General features: G+C 47.0%; 1 protein-coding gene across 1 annotated transcript in view; it reads right to left on the bottom strand.

The window, feature by feature from the left end:
- The window catches only part of LOC311241718 (putative polypeptide N-acetylgalactosaminyltransferase 8), a 61788-nt gene extending 54687 nt beyond the window's left edge, over positions 1-7101 (bottom strand). The window contains exon 1 of the mRNA XM_084330596.1: positions 6989-7101. Coding sequence (XP_084186722.1) covers positions 6989-7022 — 34 coding nt within the window. The 5' untranslated portion in view covers positions 7023-7101. The remainder of the gene's footprint in view (positions 1-6988) is intronic.
- Positions 7102-13451: the final 6350 nt, after the last annotated feature.

The raw sequence follows: 13451 nt of genomic DNA, 5'->3' as shown, positions 1-13451 counted from the left end.
CTCAGGTAGGACCTGCGCTGGCAGGCGTTGGTACTGGCATGTGTAATACTGCTTGTTGTCTCGTGAGACGACCGGGCGCTGTATTGGCGCGGGGGGGCGGGATATTTGGATAAATGTGGTCATCATGGCTCACTGTTGGATGTTTCTCCAAGTATCTTAGCGCGCGCAGCTGGGGCGCCGTTTCCCATGTACCCCGCCGGGGCTGTCTTTACTCTTCCCTCCTCTTAACCATGTTTCCCCCGCCTGAGATACCCTGGACACAAAGAAAACAGGTGATCACAAGGCCGACAGCCTCGGCGGCCCGAGGGATCGGCTATATTAGATGGGCACGCCCTAAAAAAACGTTGCCATCTAGCTGTGTCTAGCACGCTCTCCGGTTACTCCCCCCCACTACGCTACGGGACTCAGGGCTCTGATTTGTCCCTTTCCAGTGAAGCGCAAGCGGCCCCACATTTCGCTTCTCTGGAGACAGGGGCTGACACCCAATTGCTAGCTAGGCCTGGGTCTGTCTATGAGAATGCTGTGCTGTATGGCGGCTGATTGGCGCAGTGGGCAAGGCGCTCGCCTCTAACGCAGGAGATGCTGGCTTCGAGCCCAGCTCTCGGCGTTGCTACCGGCTGGCCGGTCGTTCATACTAACACAATTGGCAAGTGTTAGAGGGTGGGAAAGCCGGAGCGTGGGGATTTGACGTTGTGGACAGCGACTCCTACAGGTCGGTTTGGTGACGCCAGTGCGACGGAAGCAGTTACACACATTACATTCTCCCAGTGAAAGTCCGCGCTGCCAGGCTGGTTGCTGGCTGGCTGCACATGTGTCGGAGGAAAGCATGTGATAGTCTCCGGCCTCCTGGACCAACAGTATGGGGGGGGGGGGGAGTGCGCAACAACCAGGAAGTAGGGTGACCATATTTTGATTTCCAAAAAAGAGGACATAGCGTGGAATAAACTCGCCGAAACGGTAAAGTGTGCCACGGGCGCGCCGTGATTCCGATCCGCGTGAAAATATTCACGGCCATAGAGGGGACCGTGGGACACATTTTTGCAACCAAATATGTGTCTCGAATTTGCTCCCACGCAGCGCGCAAAATCGTGCAAGTCTTGTTTACATCAGGGTCCCCCATTTTCAATTCATCATAAATGTACAGTTCCCTCCCCCTTGTATATATATACTGTATGTCACAAATGTAACAGTACTGCTTTGAGGTCTTTCTCTGGTCTGCATCCCCTTAACAATTGTGTGTATTGAGCTGTACTGTACCCATTCTGCAATCTGTTAATAAAGTTTTCAATCAATCAATCAATCAATCAATCCTGCAGTGCAATACTCCAATTCAGCCATTGGGTGGGACGGTCACGTGACCCAAATCAGCCAATGGAAGCGAGGGTCCTTAAAGTGTGGGTCCTTAAAGTGTTGCGGTCCTGAGAGTGTTGGTGCTGTCGTCCTGCAGCTGGATACTATTGCCTCACAGCGCGGCCGTCAGCGTGCGGCCCAGAGAGCGCCGCTGGCTCTGCGGCTCTGCAGCTGCATGCTTCTCCGGGAGTCCGGTTGGATAATCTGGCGCGCCATGTAAAAAGTCGCACGCCTGACATATCGGCATGTAACTCGAGAACCGAGGCTCCGATTCAGATGGCATTCGAACAGCAACGAATATCGCTTTAATTCGGTAATTTATATGTTCGGCGTAAAATGCAGCCCCAAGCCTTCAGATGCTCGCAAAGGGCCATGAAACTGAAACTGAAATACAATGAAACCCCAGACAGTTCGATTAATTTATAAACCCCCCCCGGACGCCCCGGACAGGGCGTGAAAAGAGGACATGTCCGGGCAAAAGAGGACGTTTGGTCACCCTACGAAGGGGGTTGGGAATTGGCATAACGACTAACAGTGGGATGGGAGAAAAATCGGAAAAAGGAGGGGGGAAAAGATAATAATAAAAAAATTTAAATAAAAAAAAATAATGCTGTGCTGTCAAGCGGCTCCCACACCACACGTCCTGCCTCTGTGTTTGGTGAGCCTGGTGTTGTATCTGTCGACAGAGCAGGGTTCCCTGTATCTAGGCCCAGGAGGTCGCAGCGTGGGTTCCCCTCAGCCCCGCCCTCGCCAGGCCGGGTATTACGTTAGTGCCTCCCCCGTCTGGACTTCCGATCCCGCGGTGGTCAGTCAGGCACGCGTAATTTGGGTGGTAGTTATATCACTACAGGGCTACGGTGTGTAGAGACCCACCCTATCGGGCAGTGTGGGACCACACACCATGCATGTCCAGCTGCAGAGCAGGCTGTCCTCAGCAAGCTAAGCCGGGAAGATGCTCAGCGGGGGAGCCTATGTCACCAGGGGTGATGGCCGCTCCCCCCGTATCAGACCACCCCATCTGTCGGGGTCCCCCCCTTGGGTGCGATTGCCTCGTTGGTAGAGTCAGGGTGCGACATCCCGGCTCCGCGGGACACCCTGCTCGCGCGGTTGGCGAGACCAGGGTTGACAACGCACAGCGGGAGGGACCGGGCCACCTATCTACAATTCCTAGCGGACCAGCAGCAGTTGGCGGCGGGGGCGCTTTGGAATCTTTACCACGTATGCAGGGCTTGACATTAACTTTTTGGCTCACTAGCCACTGTGGCTAGTGGTTTTCCAAAGTCACTAGCCACTAGCCATTTTCACCGGCCAAAAATCCCCACACACGCCGATCATAACCCAACAATGGTAATAATGTGATTATTAAAATGGTCATGTGAAAATGGGCTCCAGACTAACTTTTTTCACCACCGTGATGAATGAGAGACCTCCTCCAATGTACAGTTTCTATGTCAAATGTATATACACTCTTTTCTGGACACTTTTTGTATCACAAACAGTACTGTATTTGCAAATCTGGTATGTCATAAATTTATAGATGTAGCAGTACTGTCTATCTGTATGTCGTGTGTGTCATATATGTTATGATGAATTGAAAATGGGGGACCCTAATGTAAACAAGACGAAAGTATTTCTCTGGTCTGCATCCCCTTAACAATTGTATGTATTGAGCTGTACTGTACTGTACCCATTCTGCAATCTGTTAATAAAGTTTTCATTCAATCAATCAATCAGAGAGAGAGAGAGAGAGAGAGAGAGAGAGAGAGAGAGAGAGAGAGAGAGAGAGAGAGAGAGAGAGAGAGAGAGAGAGAGAGAGAGAGAGAGAGAGAGGTATCTGTAAAGCATTCCCGGTAACTGGAAAAAGGTATTCCCGTAACCTATAGGTAACCGAGAATACCTTTAGGTACCAGGAATACCATGCCTAGGTATTCTTGGTTACCTAAATAGGTATTCCCGTAACCTGATAGGTATTCACGGTAACTTTAGATATTGATATGTATTCCGGTGACTTGTGAAAAGGAGAGGTTACCAGGAATACTATTACCATATAGGTATTCATGGTAACTTATATGTATTCCGGTAATTAATTAATTGAAGCTAACACATCATGGAGGCCCAGGCCGTTAGCTACAAGCTACAAGCTAACAACACATCATGGAGGCCCAGGCCGTTAGCTACAAGCTAACAACACAACATGGAGGCCCAGGCCGTTAGCTACAAGCTAACACATTAATTAAATGTATTAATATTATCAGGGGTAGGCTAGCATATATAATAGAATGGTGGCATGGTGGTGTAGACTGACTAGGGGCATGGTGGTGGTGTAGACTGACTAGGAGCATGGTGGTGGTGTAGACTGACTAGGGGCATGGTGGTGGTGTAGACTGACTAGGGGCATGGTGATGGTGTAGACTGACTAGGGGCATGGTGGTGGTGTAGACTGACTAGGGGCATGGTGGTGGTGTAGACTGACTAGGGGCAGGTTGGTGTAGACTGACTAGGGGCATGGTGGTGTATACTGACTAGGGGCATGGTGGTGTAGACTGACTAGGGGCATGGTGGTGGTGTAGACTGACTAGGGGCATGGTGGTGTAGACTGACTAGGGGCATGGTGGTGTAGACTGACTAGGGGCAGGTTGGTGTAGACTGACTAGGGGCATGGTGGTGTAGACTAACTAGGGGCATGGTGGTGGTGTAGACTGACTAGGGGCAGGTTGGTGTAGACTGACTAGGGGCATGGTGGTGTAGACTGACTAGGGGTATGGTGGTGGTGTAGACTGACTAGGGGCATGGTGGTGGTGTAGACTGACTAGGGGCATGGTGGTGTAGACTGACTAGGGGCATGGTGGTGGTGTAGACTGACTAGGGGCATGGTGGTGGTGTAGACTGACTAGGGGCAGGTTGGTATAGACTGACTAGGGGCATGGTGGTGGTGTAGACTGACTAGGGGCAGGTTGGTGTAGACTGACTAGGGGCATGGTGGTGGTGTAGACTGACTAGGGGCATGGTGGTGGTGTAGACTGACTAGGGGCAGGTTGGTATAGACTGACTAGGGGCATGGTGGTGGTGTAGACTGACTAGGGGCATGGTGGTGGTGTAGACTGACTAGGGGCATGGTGGTGGTGTAGACTGACTAGGGGCAGGTTGGTGTAGACTGACTAGGGGCAGGTTGGTGTAGACTGACTAGGGGCATGGTGACCAGGAATACCTGTTTTCTCCAAAATTCAGTTCAAATGCCATCTTGGAATAACAAAACAACGATTGTGTGCAGACAATTGAAAATGTTGGGTTCCTTTCCACTTTCTTGAATATAGAAAAAATTAAAATACTTGTTCTAGAACTGTATTTTTTGCACTTGTTTGTTAAGTTACTGGGAATACCCTTTCCTTGTTTTTGCTTATTTTAACAGACAAAACACAACACATTCTAGTAATTCTGGTTTACACATAACCCTTATTATTGCTGTTATGATTTCCAAAAATAAAATCTCACCAATCTTTAGTAAAATAGGAGATTTAAGTGTTTATCTGGAATTGTGAGGATAGGTATTCGCGGTAACCTGGGATCAATATGTGAAACGTAATTATCTCCTAAAATAATTGGCCACAAAAGACGAAACTCATTTTGGTTGTTCATTGGGGTGCCAAGATCATGCCCAAAACATATCATGCATCTGCCATGAAAATTAAGCCTTTTTTGTTTGTCATCAATTGAAGGCCATGAACTATGTTGACTCATATCCCTCTACCCGTATTTTTCCTTCAGATTCAGCTACATTTGAATTCTCTTGAGATAACTCAGAGAGAACTATGGTATTATGTTACATGATGATGATATCCCTACAAAACAACAAAAACATTTTAATTCTCTCTTAAATTGGAGGAGATAGTGAATTGGTATTCCCGGTAACTTAGGTCAACTTTAGAGGTCCGCCATCCCTCATTACATGATGTTTTTTTTTATTTTTATTTTTTTTTGGCATCTATAACAATCATTCTTGACATGAGAAAAGATTTTAATGTTGTTCGTATAACGTCCTGGGTTATATGGCTTAGAAATGGGGCAGGTTACCGGGAATACATGCGTTACCCATATAGAGAGAGAGAGAGAGAGAGAGAGAGAGAGAGAGGGAGAGAGAGACAGAGAGAGAGGGAGAGAGACAGAGAGAGACAGAGAGAGAGAGGGAGAGAGAGAGAGAAACAGACAGAGACAGAGAGAGAGAGAGAGAGAGAGAGAGAGAGAGAGAGAGAGAGAGAGAGAGAGAGAGAGAGAGAGAGAGAGAGAGAGGGGGGAGAGAGCGCACGCGTAGGTTCTAGGTTGAATCAATTGATGAACGTTTCATTATAAACGTCTTGCAAGTAAAAAGAGAATAAAATAGAACAAATACACTTTTACATTAGTGATTCTTGAAAATCGGGGCAAAACAGATTTTCAAGTTGTGTTAAAAAGAAAAAGAAAGAAAACGTTATTTATTGGGTAAATTCCAGCCATGTTTCTTGTTGGGTCTTGGGTCTCAAGGCGCTATATAAATCCAAGAAATCATTATTATTATTGTTCTTAAAATTCTTTTTCATTTTGATCACCTGATTTGCATAAACTCCATCAGACATATAGCAAATACATTTTCTAACAACAATTTAAAGGATAACTCCACTATTTTGGGAAATTAGCTTATTTAACATCTTCCCTGGAGTTAGACAAGAAGATGCATACCTTTTTTGTCTCTGTGCGTGCATTTTAGCTTTGGGAATAGATGCTCCGTTAGCATAGCTTAGCTTCATCACTGGAAGTGAGGCAGGACAGTAGCCTTACAGTGCCTTACAGTGTATTGCAAGGTCTGACATTGACCAAACTTGATATGCATGACCTTGGTGGGCTCTAGGTCAACTCCTGAAAAGGGGGTCAATGTCAGACTTTGCAATCAAAAGTTAGGGGGCTAATAACCCTTGCCATAATTTCAGTGCGCCCCTAACTTTTGATTGCAAGGTCTGACATTGACCCCCTTTTCAGGAGTTGACCTAGAGCCCACCAAGGTCATGCATATCAAGTTTGGTCAATGTCAGACCTTGCAATACACTGTAAGGCACTGTAAGGCTACTGTCCTGCCTCACTTCCAGTGATGAAGCTAAGCTATGCTAACGGAGCATCTATTCCCAAAGCTAAAATGCACGCACAGAGACAAAAAAGGTATGCATCTTCTTGTCTAACTCCAGGGAAGATGTTAAATAAGCTAATTTCCCAAAATAGTGAAGTTATCCTTTAAAACAACTGAGCCCATTCTTGACATACAATAATTGATTATTAGTTTCTTAATGTTTTATAACCAAAGTACATTTCTTAAAATTATACTGAGCAGCTTTTACCGTGATTCTTATTCAAAATATTTTATATTTTTTTTATTTGATCAATTAATTTGCATAAAATACATCAGACACAGCAAATCATTTTACATTCTATATACAGTAAAACTATTTAAAACAATTGAGCAGTTTTATCCTGACCGCTTTAAATGAATGTTTTTATAAGTAGGATAGCTATTAATACACACATTTACTAACACAAATAAAACAATCCACTTATTTTAAACCTGTATTGATTCTCTATCAGAGGAAGAAGAAGAGAGGTTGTCCAACTTACAAAAACTGTTGATGTTCTTCTCCAAAACAGGACATCTTATATGTCTTTGAGATTCTTCCATGTCATTTTCAACAGTTTTGGTTTGTTCATATCCATTCTTTAAAACTATTAAGGTATAGCATAGGATTAGGAGTAGAATCCCACCTAAAGCCAGGACTGGGGATTTAAACCACACGGCCCTCATGTTTTTTGACGAGACAAATGAGCTAAATGCATCCTGATATAGTGATATGTAAGATCCTGATCAAACTGGCCAGTATCACGTCTTCGTCTGGTTGGCTCTCCATCCAATTCCTCTGCGTTGTGTCATTTTAATGGTCCTGACGTCTCCGATACTGGCAGATAAGATCCTTATCTCCCCCTCCATAAACCATACTAATTCTCCACCTCCGTAAGAGTTGTTTTATTGGTATAATAAACAGAACCTCATAATCAGATGTTATCAAATTGTATCGTCCTTGGAGAGTCTATTCTAATGATCTTTCGGTGTGTTCGTCTATCGTCCTGTTGTTATTCAGTCCAATAGTGCTCAGGCCTGTTCGTTAGGAAATTGGAGTTTGAACCCCAGGTCGTTGGAACGGTGGGTGAGTTGCTTGTGTTTTGGATACTGAACAATATCCCTTGTTGTGGATTGATTGTAGTGTTGCCTTGTATTAGTAATTAATTAATTGGTTGATTAATTACTTTATTAGTTTAATATATATTGTTGTATTCGTTTGTTGTCGTTTACTGTGACTAATAGACAATGACGTTGGACATTGATGACTTTATTGCAGAGCCAACACTGGCTAAGGTGAAAAAATGTTCAAAGGATGAGTTACTACAGGTGGCAGCAAGGTTTTCAATAGACCTCGATGCAGGCCAGAAAAAGGAGAACTTGGTAGGTCAATTAATTGAGGAACTGAGTACACTAAAGGTTTTTGGTGTGGCTGCAGGTAGAACTCTGGAGGAGGAGGGAGAAGGCTTTGAGCTACCGCGTGGGCGAGATATGGAGCTTAGAGCAGCGCGTGAGCTTGCAGCTGTTAACAAGGCAGACCGTGAGGACCTTGAAGCTAGTGAGATAAGGAGAGCAGCTGCAGCAGCTACAGCAGCAGCTACAGCAGCAGCTACAGCAGCAGCTACAGCAGCAGCTACAGCAGCGGCTACAGCAGCAGCTACAGCAGCTACAGCAGCAGCTACAGCAGCTACAGCAGCAGCTACAGCAGCAGCTGCAGCCAGAGCAGAACGTGAGGCCCAGGAAGCTATTGAGGTGGCACGGGAGGTACGCGCCCAGGCAGCATATGACCGGGAGATGGCGTTGCGTAATGCGGGTGGTGCTGGTGCTATACATGTGCATCGGGAGCCGGGTTTTGATATGGCTAGGCAGAAAAGCATGGTTCCGTTTTTTTTGGAAAGGGACGTCGATAGTTTTTTTATTATTATTTGAGGACATAGTTGGCAGTTGCGGTTGGCCAGCGGATAAATGGACTATCCTCATGCAGAGTGCTTTGCGCGGTAAGGCACAGATCGTGTATGCGTCGATGTATCCTGATAATAAAGATTATGCTTTGGTGAAACAGGCTATCCTTAAAGCCTATGAATTGGTCCCTGAGGCTTACCGCCAGAAATTCCGCAATTTGAGGAAACAGAACTCTCAGTCTTTTGTGGAGTTTATGAGGGATAAGCGGTTGCTTTTTGACCGGTGGTGTGCAGCAGAAAAGGTCACCACAGTGGAGGAGATTAGGGGCCTAATCTTATTAGAGGAATTCAAGGTGTATGGCGTATCTGAGGATATTGCTATGTACTTAAATGAGAGGAAAGTCAGGACCTGTTCAGCAGCAGCGGTCCTAGCTGATGAGTATGTTTTGACCCACAGGACGTCTTTTGAGAGACAGCATTATCCTGTGCATGATGAGGGGAGGCCAAAATGGACTCCTGATAGGCCTGCAGGGTCCAGTGCTGGGGGTAGTGGTAAGTTTAATGGGGCATGGGCAAGCGATGATGCCCGGAAGTGCCAGCATTGTGGGAGTGCAGGTCATGTGATGGGAAATTGTTATCGTTTGCACCCAGAGAAGCGCCCGTCTAACCCACCCAGACCAGTGATGTTGATAAATACACCTGTACGTAACCCTGTTGTTCTGTCTCCACTAGATGGCAAAGGAGTGGATGACCTTTACACACCTTTCAGGAGTAAAGGGTTTGTTTCATTGACAGAGGGAGGTCCTAAAGTACCGGTGTCAATTCTCCGTGATACTGGCGCATCCCAATCTTTTGTGCACAGTAGTGTCCTGCCCTTTACGCACCACTCTGAGTTGGGTGCAGGGGTTGTTATTGAGGCTTTTGGAATGCACACGATGAATGTGCCGCTGCATAATGTCTTTCTTGATTGTGCCCTTGTATCAGGACCAGTGGTGATCGGAGTGACGGCTGGCAAACTCCCTATGAAGGGGGTAACGTTGCTCTTGGGCAATGACTTGGCTGGAGGTAAAGTACTGGTGAAACCGGAGGTGACATGCGTGCCAGATACTCGAGTGGCGGAGCGGTATCTCGTGGGCTTCCCAGCCTTTACAGAGGCCACAGCCGGATTGGAGCAGGAGAATGAGGGGGATGAGAGTGAGACGGTTGTTGCTACTTCATGTGGCACCGTTCTGGTTGAGGAGGCTACAAGGCCAGAATTGGGCTGCCAGCCTTCCTACAGTAGCTCTGATGTTCATGATGTCTCACTTGTCGGCAGTGATGATCCCAGTATGGTCAGTGTTTCTGATATTGATTCATTCATTGATTCATGTGACCACACTGACTCTCTGCCAGGCACTGGGTATGCTAGTCAACCTAGTTACCTGTGTCCTGTGCAGCAGGGGCAGTCTTCACAACCTAGTCTAATGGGTGACGACCATTTTGATTGTGACGAGGTTGATGTGTGTGCCACCATTTTTGCTTGTGACAGTAGAAAGGTTTCAGACGCCGTTTTGTTTCATGACGAGGTTGCTGTCTGTGACTCCATTGTTGCTCATGACAGTCCTATTTTTTGTGACACTGTTTTGACTCATGACGGTGCTGTTTCTTCTGTCATTGTTGCTGATGACAGTGCTAATTTTTGTGGCGCCATTTTGAGTCACAGTGTTGATGAGTGTGCCACCGTTTTGGATCCTGACCATGGTATTTTTTTGGGTGGTGCTCCAGATATATTTGTGCCTGATGTGATGTTGCTATGTTCCAGAGACGGTGAGGACGTGCCTGCTCTGGATGTTCGTGGTTCGCAGTCTCCTGTACAGCTAACGGGGGTACAGCCCTCGGTGCAGTCTCCTGTACTGACAGTGCCAGGTGGGGAGGAGTTGGGCACTGTGTTGGTACCAGGGGAGTGTGCTGTTGGTTGTCCGGAGCGCGATGAGTTTGTTTTTTCTCTAGTGTGTGTTTCCAGTTTGCAGTCTCCTTTTGTCAGGTCGGTGTCGGTGGAGCGGCCTGTGGATGTGGAGCCTGTGTTTTGTTTTCCTGTTTTCTGTCCTGAGCGCAGTGAGCTGCTGTCTCATGCTGACTCCAGTTTGTTGTCTCTGTTTGTCAGGTCTGTATCGGCGGAGGGGCCTGTTGACATGAGTTTTTTGTTTGGTGATGTGTGTGTGGGTGGATTATCTTCTAGGCCTTGCGCCTCAGTAGGGGCTGAGTGGGGTTTAGTTGCCCAGATGTTTCCACTAGCTCCGCTCCATCCAGGCCCGGCTGGGTACATTTTGGTGGGGTCTCGCTTGGGCAGGTATCAGGACGGGGTTGCTAAACAACGGTGTCGAGTGTTCCTCAATAGGGAGCATTCGACGGAGTTGAGGGTCGTGTTCGACAGGGGCCGACCCGTTATCGCTTGGTGGTAGTGACTCATGGGCTATGGGTCGCTATTCATTTTTGGTGTACAGTTGAGTGTGACTCTTGACCGGGGCTCACACTCAACACAGTACAGGCGCTGCACATGTTAGAGTGTGTGGTTGCATTTTTTTTTGGGTAAGGTTGGTAAGTATCCCCTTATTTATTTATGTTCGTTCTCTTGGTGGTGGTTTCTTTGGGCTATAGTTGGGAGAAGAACATAAATCTTCGGTGTGGGGGTGTTACGTATTACTTTCACATGGTGGAGGGATACTTACTGTCTGTGGTGCATATTCACATTGTGGTTAAGTGTGCTGTCACTAATTGGTGGTTTAATTGATACACACTTCTGTTGTCATTTTGCTTGTGTTTAAAATGGCCGCTTTTTAATTGATCACAGGTGTGGTGATGAGGCACCACGCCCTACAAATGCAGAGTGCAGGCAGCAGTCAAGTCTCCCCCACTTCACAAGAGATCTCAGCTCTCCAGAGTCTCACCTGCTCACTGTTTTGACTTGTCTATTTTTGGCTTGTTGTCCTTTTTGCCTTTGGGCTTTTCTTTATAATTATATCCTGAACTAGGGAGTCTGGAGCACCCAGCTCCCCCATCTTTTTGTCCACTTATTTAGTGCTGTGTAAATAAATAGTTATTTTTGATAACTCTTGTCCAGTGTCCTGTGTCCACCACGTTTCATTCAAGGCCTTCACGAGCCATATTTTAGGCTTGAATGTAACAGTCGGTCACCAAGGAACGTTGACGAAAGGCGGGACAAATGGCCGGAGCCTTGTCATGATGCAGTCGGGATATAGCCATGATGATGTCGGCTAGTAGCTAGCTTAGCTAAAGGCTATCTAGCGTTAGCTAACCTAGAGACATGCAGCCAAGATGAAGAGGATGGTCGTTTGGCAGATGAACTTCGTCAACTCCACGCGGTTGTCTCCATCCTCTTGGACGTTTGGTGAGTTTTTAACCTATTCTATTAACTCTATACTTTTCCCGCCGTGGACATCGCTCTTTCTCTCTCTCTCTCTCTCTCTCTGGAGCTAAACTGGCCGACTAGCTGTTGTAGTACTACTAGTAGCTAACGGTGTGTGCCTGGTGTCAGCACCTGTGTGTAGCCGCATAGCTTGCTTCTGCGTTAGCTAATGGTTAGCGATAGCCTGGTTGAGCTAACTGTTAGCCAGTTAGCTGTTTAGCTTCGACGTTACCTGCCGGCTGCGCTCGGCTGGGAACGTTCGTTTGATGCTATCAGTTAGCCTTGAGTTAGCTGTTAGCTTGTGCTACGACCATTGACATTAGCCGTGAGAATAGCAGGGGGTTCTGGCACTCTGACTACGACATCATCTTTGACAGAAGATGTAGTCGGGCCTGCACCATGACAAGGCTCTGGCCATAGCTTATTTGTCCCGACAGCGAGAGGCCTTTCGTCAACGTGGAGACCTGTGTTGCGGCCTTTCGCCCTGCGTTCCTTGGTGCAGGTAAGATTAATGAAAATGTCATGACATTACCCCACTCTTCCTTCCTTCCCCTCCCGAATGTTTTGTTAATAACGATGTTTTTTTCCAGGCAAAACATATGTTACTTCACAACATTTGGAGATACGACATGTGCTGTGTGTGAATTCATTTGTTCGTTTGTGTAGCTTGGGTAGCGTTGGGCCGTTGGCCAAAGCTGTGTGTGGCCTGGTGTCAGTAGCCTACCTGGCTAGCCTTTAGCTGTCGGCCATTGGCTCCTTGCTGCTTTGTTTTCTCTTGGTATAGACCCTCTTCTCTTTGGATTTAAGTGTTGATCTTTGTCCTTTTGGATCTATGTATATTCATGTTGCCTTTGTGAAGTTATCTTTTCCTTCTGTTTTGTTCTTTCATTAAAAGTTGAATATCCTTTAAGGGGTCATCTTTGCTTATCTCTCTCATACATGCTCTCTCTCTAACACACATGCTCTCTCTCTCTCTCTCTCTTTCTAACACACACAGTCTGCCTATGGCGGCCTTTCTCGATGGCTAGGCTGTGCTCGCTGAGTCAGTACCTGGTCAAGGATCTTCAGTCACAGTGCTCAGGTATTCTGCCACTGTGTACTCTCTGTTTAGGGCCAAATAGCATTTCAATTTCTTTCCAATGTGTCTCTCTCTGTACACTGTATATTGACTGTAGAACGGGAGCTCTCTCTCGCTCTCTCTCTTGCTATATGTTGACTGTATCATGCCCAGCCTCGGGCAGCGCTATTATTTACGAATATGTTGACTGTATAAAAAAAAAACAAAAAAAAAACCCGCTGGCCCTCACCAGCGGGGTCCCCATGGGCAGCAGGCTGTCACACGTCACGGTCTTCACCGACGCCTCCCTCACGGGATGGGGGGGGACATGTCGGGCCAACGCAGTAGGGGGCAGCTGACCATGCTGCCCGGTCTGCACTACGTTTCAATGTGTTGGAATTGAAGGCAGTCCTTCTGGTCCTCAAACGGCTCGGCCGCCTTGTGGTGGGAAAGCATGTTTTGATCAGGTGTCTTGCCCCCTGGACTCGGTTATTTCGTTCCTCCAGTCTATCCTGTATAGGCTGTCGGCCTCGACAGTGAGGGTGTACGCCGCGGCTATATCCTCTTGTCACGTGGGCTTTGAGGGCGGTACGCTGTTCAGCC

Source organism: Notolepis coatsorum, assembly GCF_963971535.1.
Source record: "Notolepis coatsorum genome assembly, chromosome: 15".
NCBI classification, from domain to species: domain Eukaryota; kingdom Metazoa; phylum Chordata; class Actinopteri; order Aulopiformes; family Paralepididae; genus Notolepis; species Notolepis coatsorum.
This window is presented reverse-complemented; position numbering and strand designations above follow the sequence as displayed.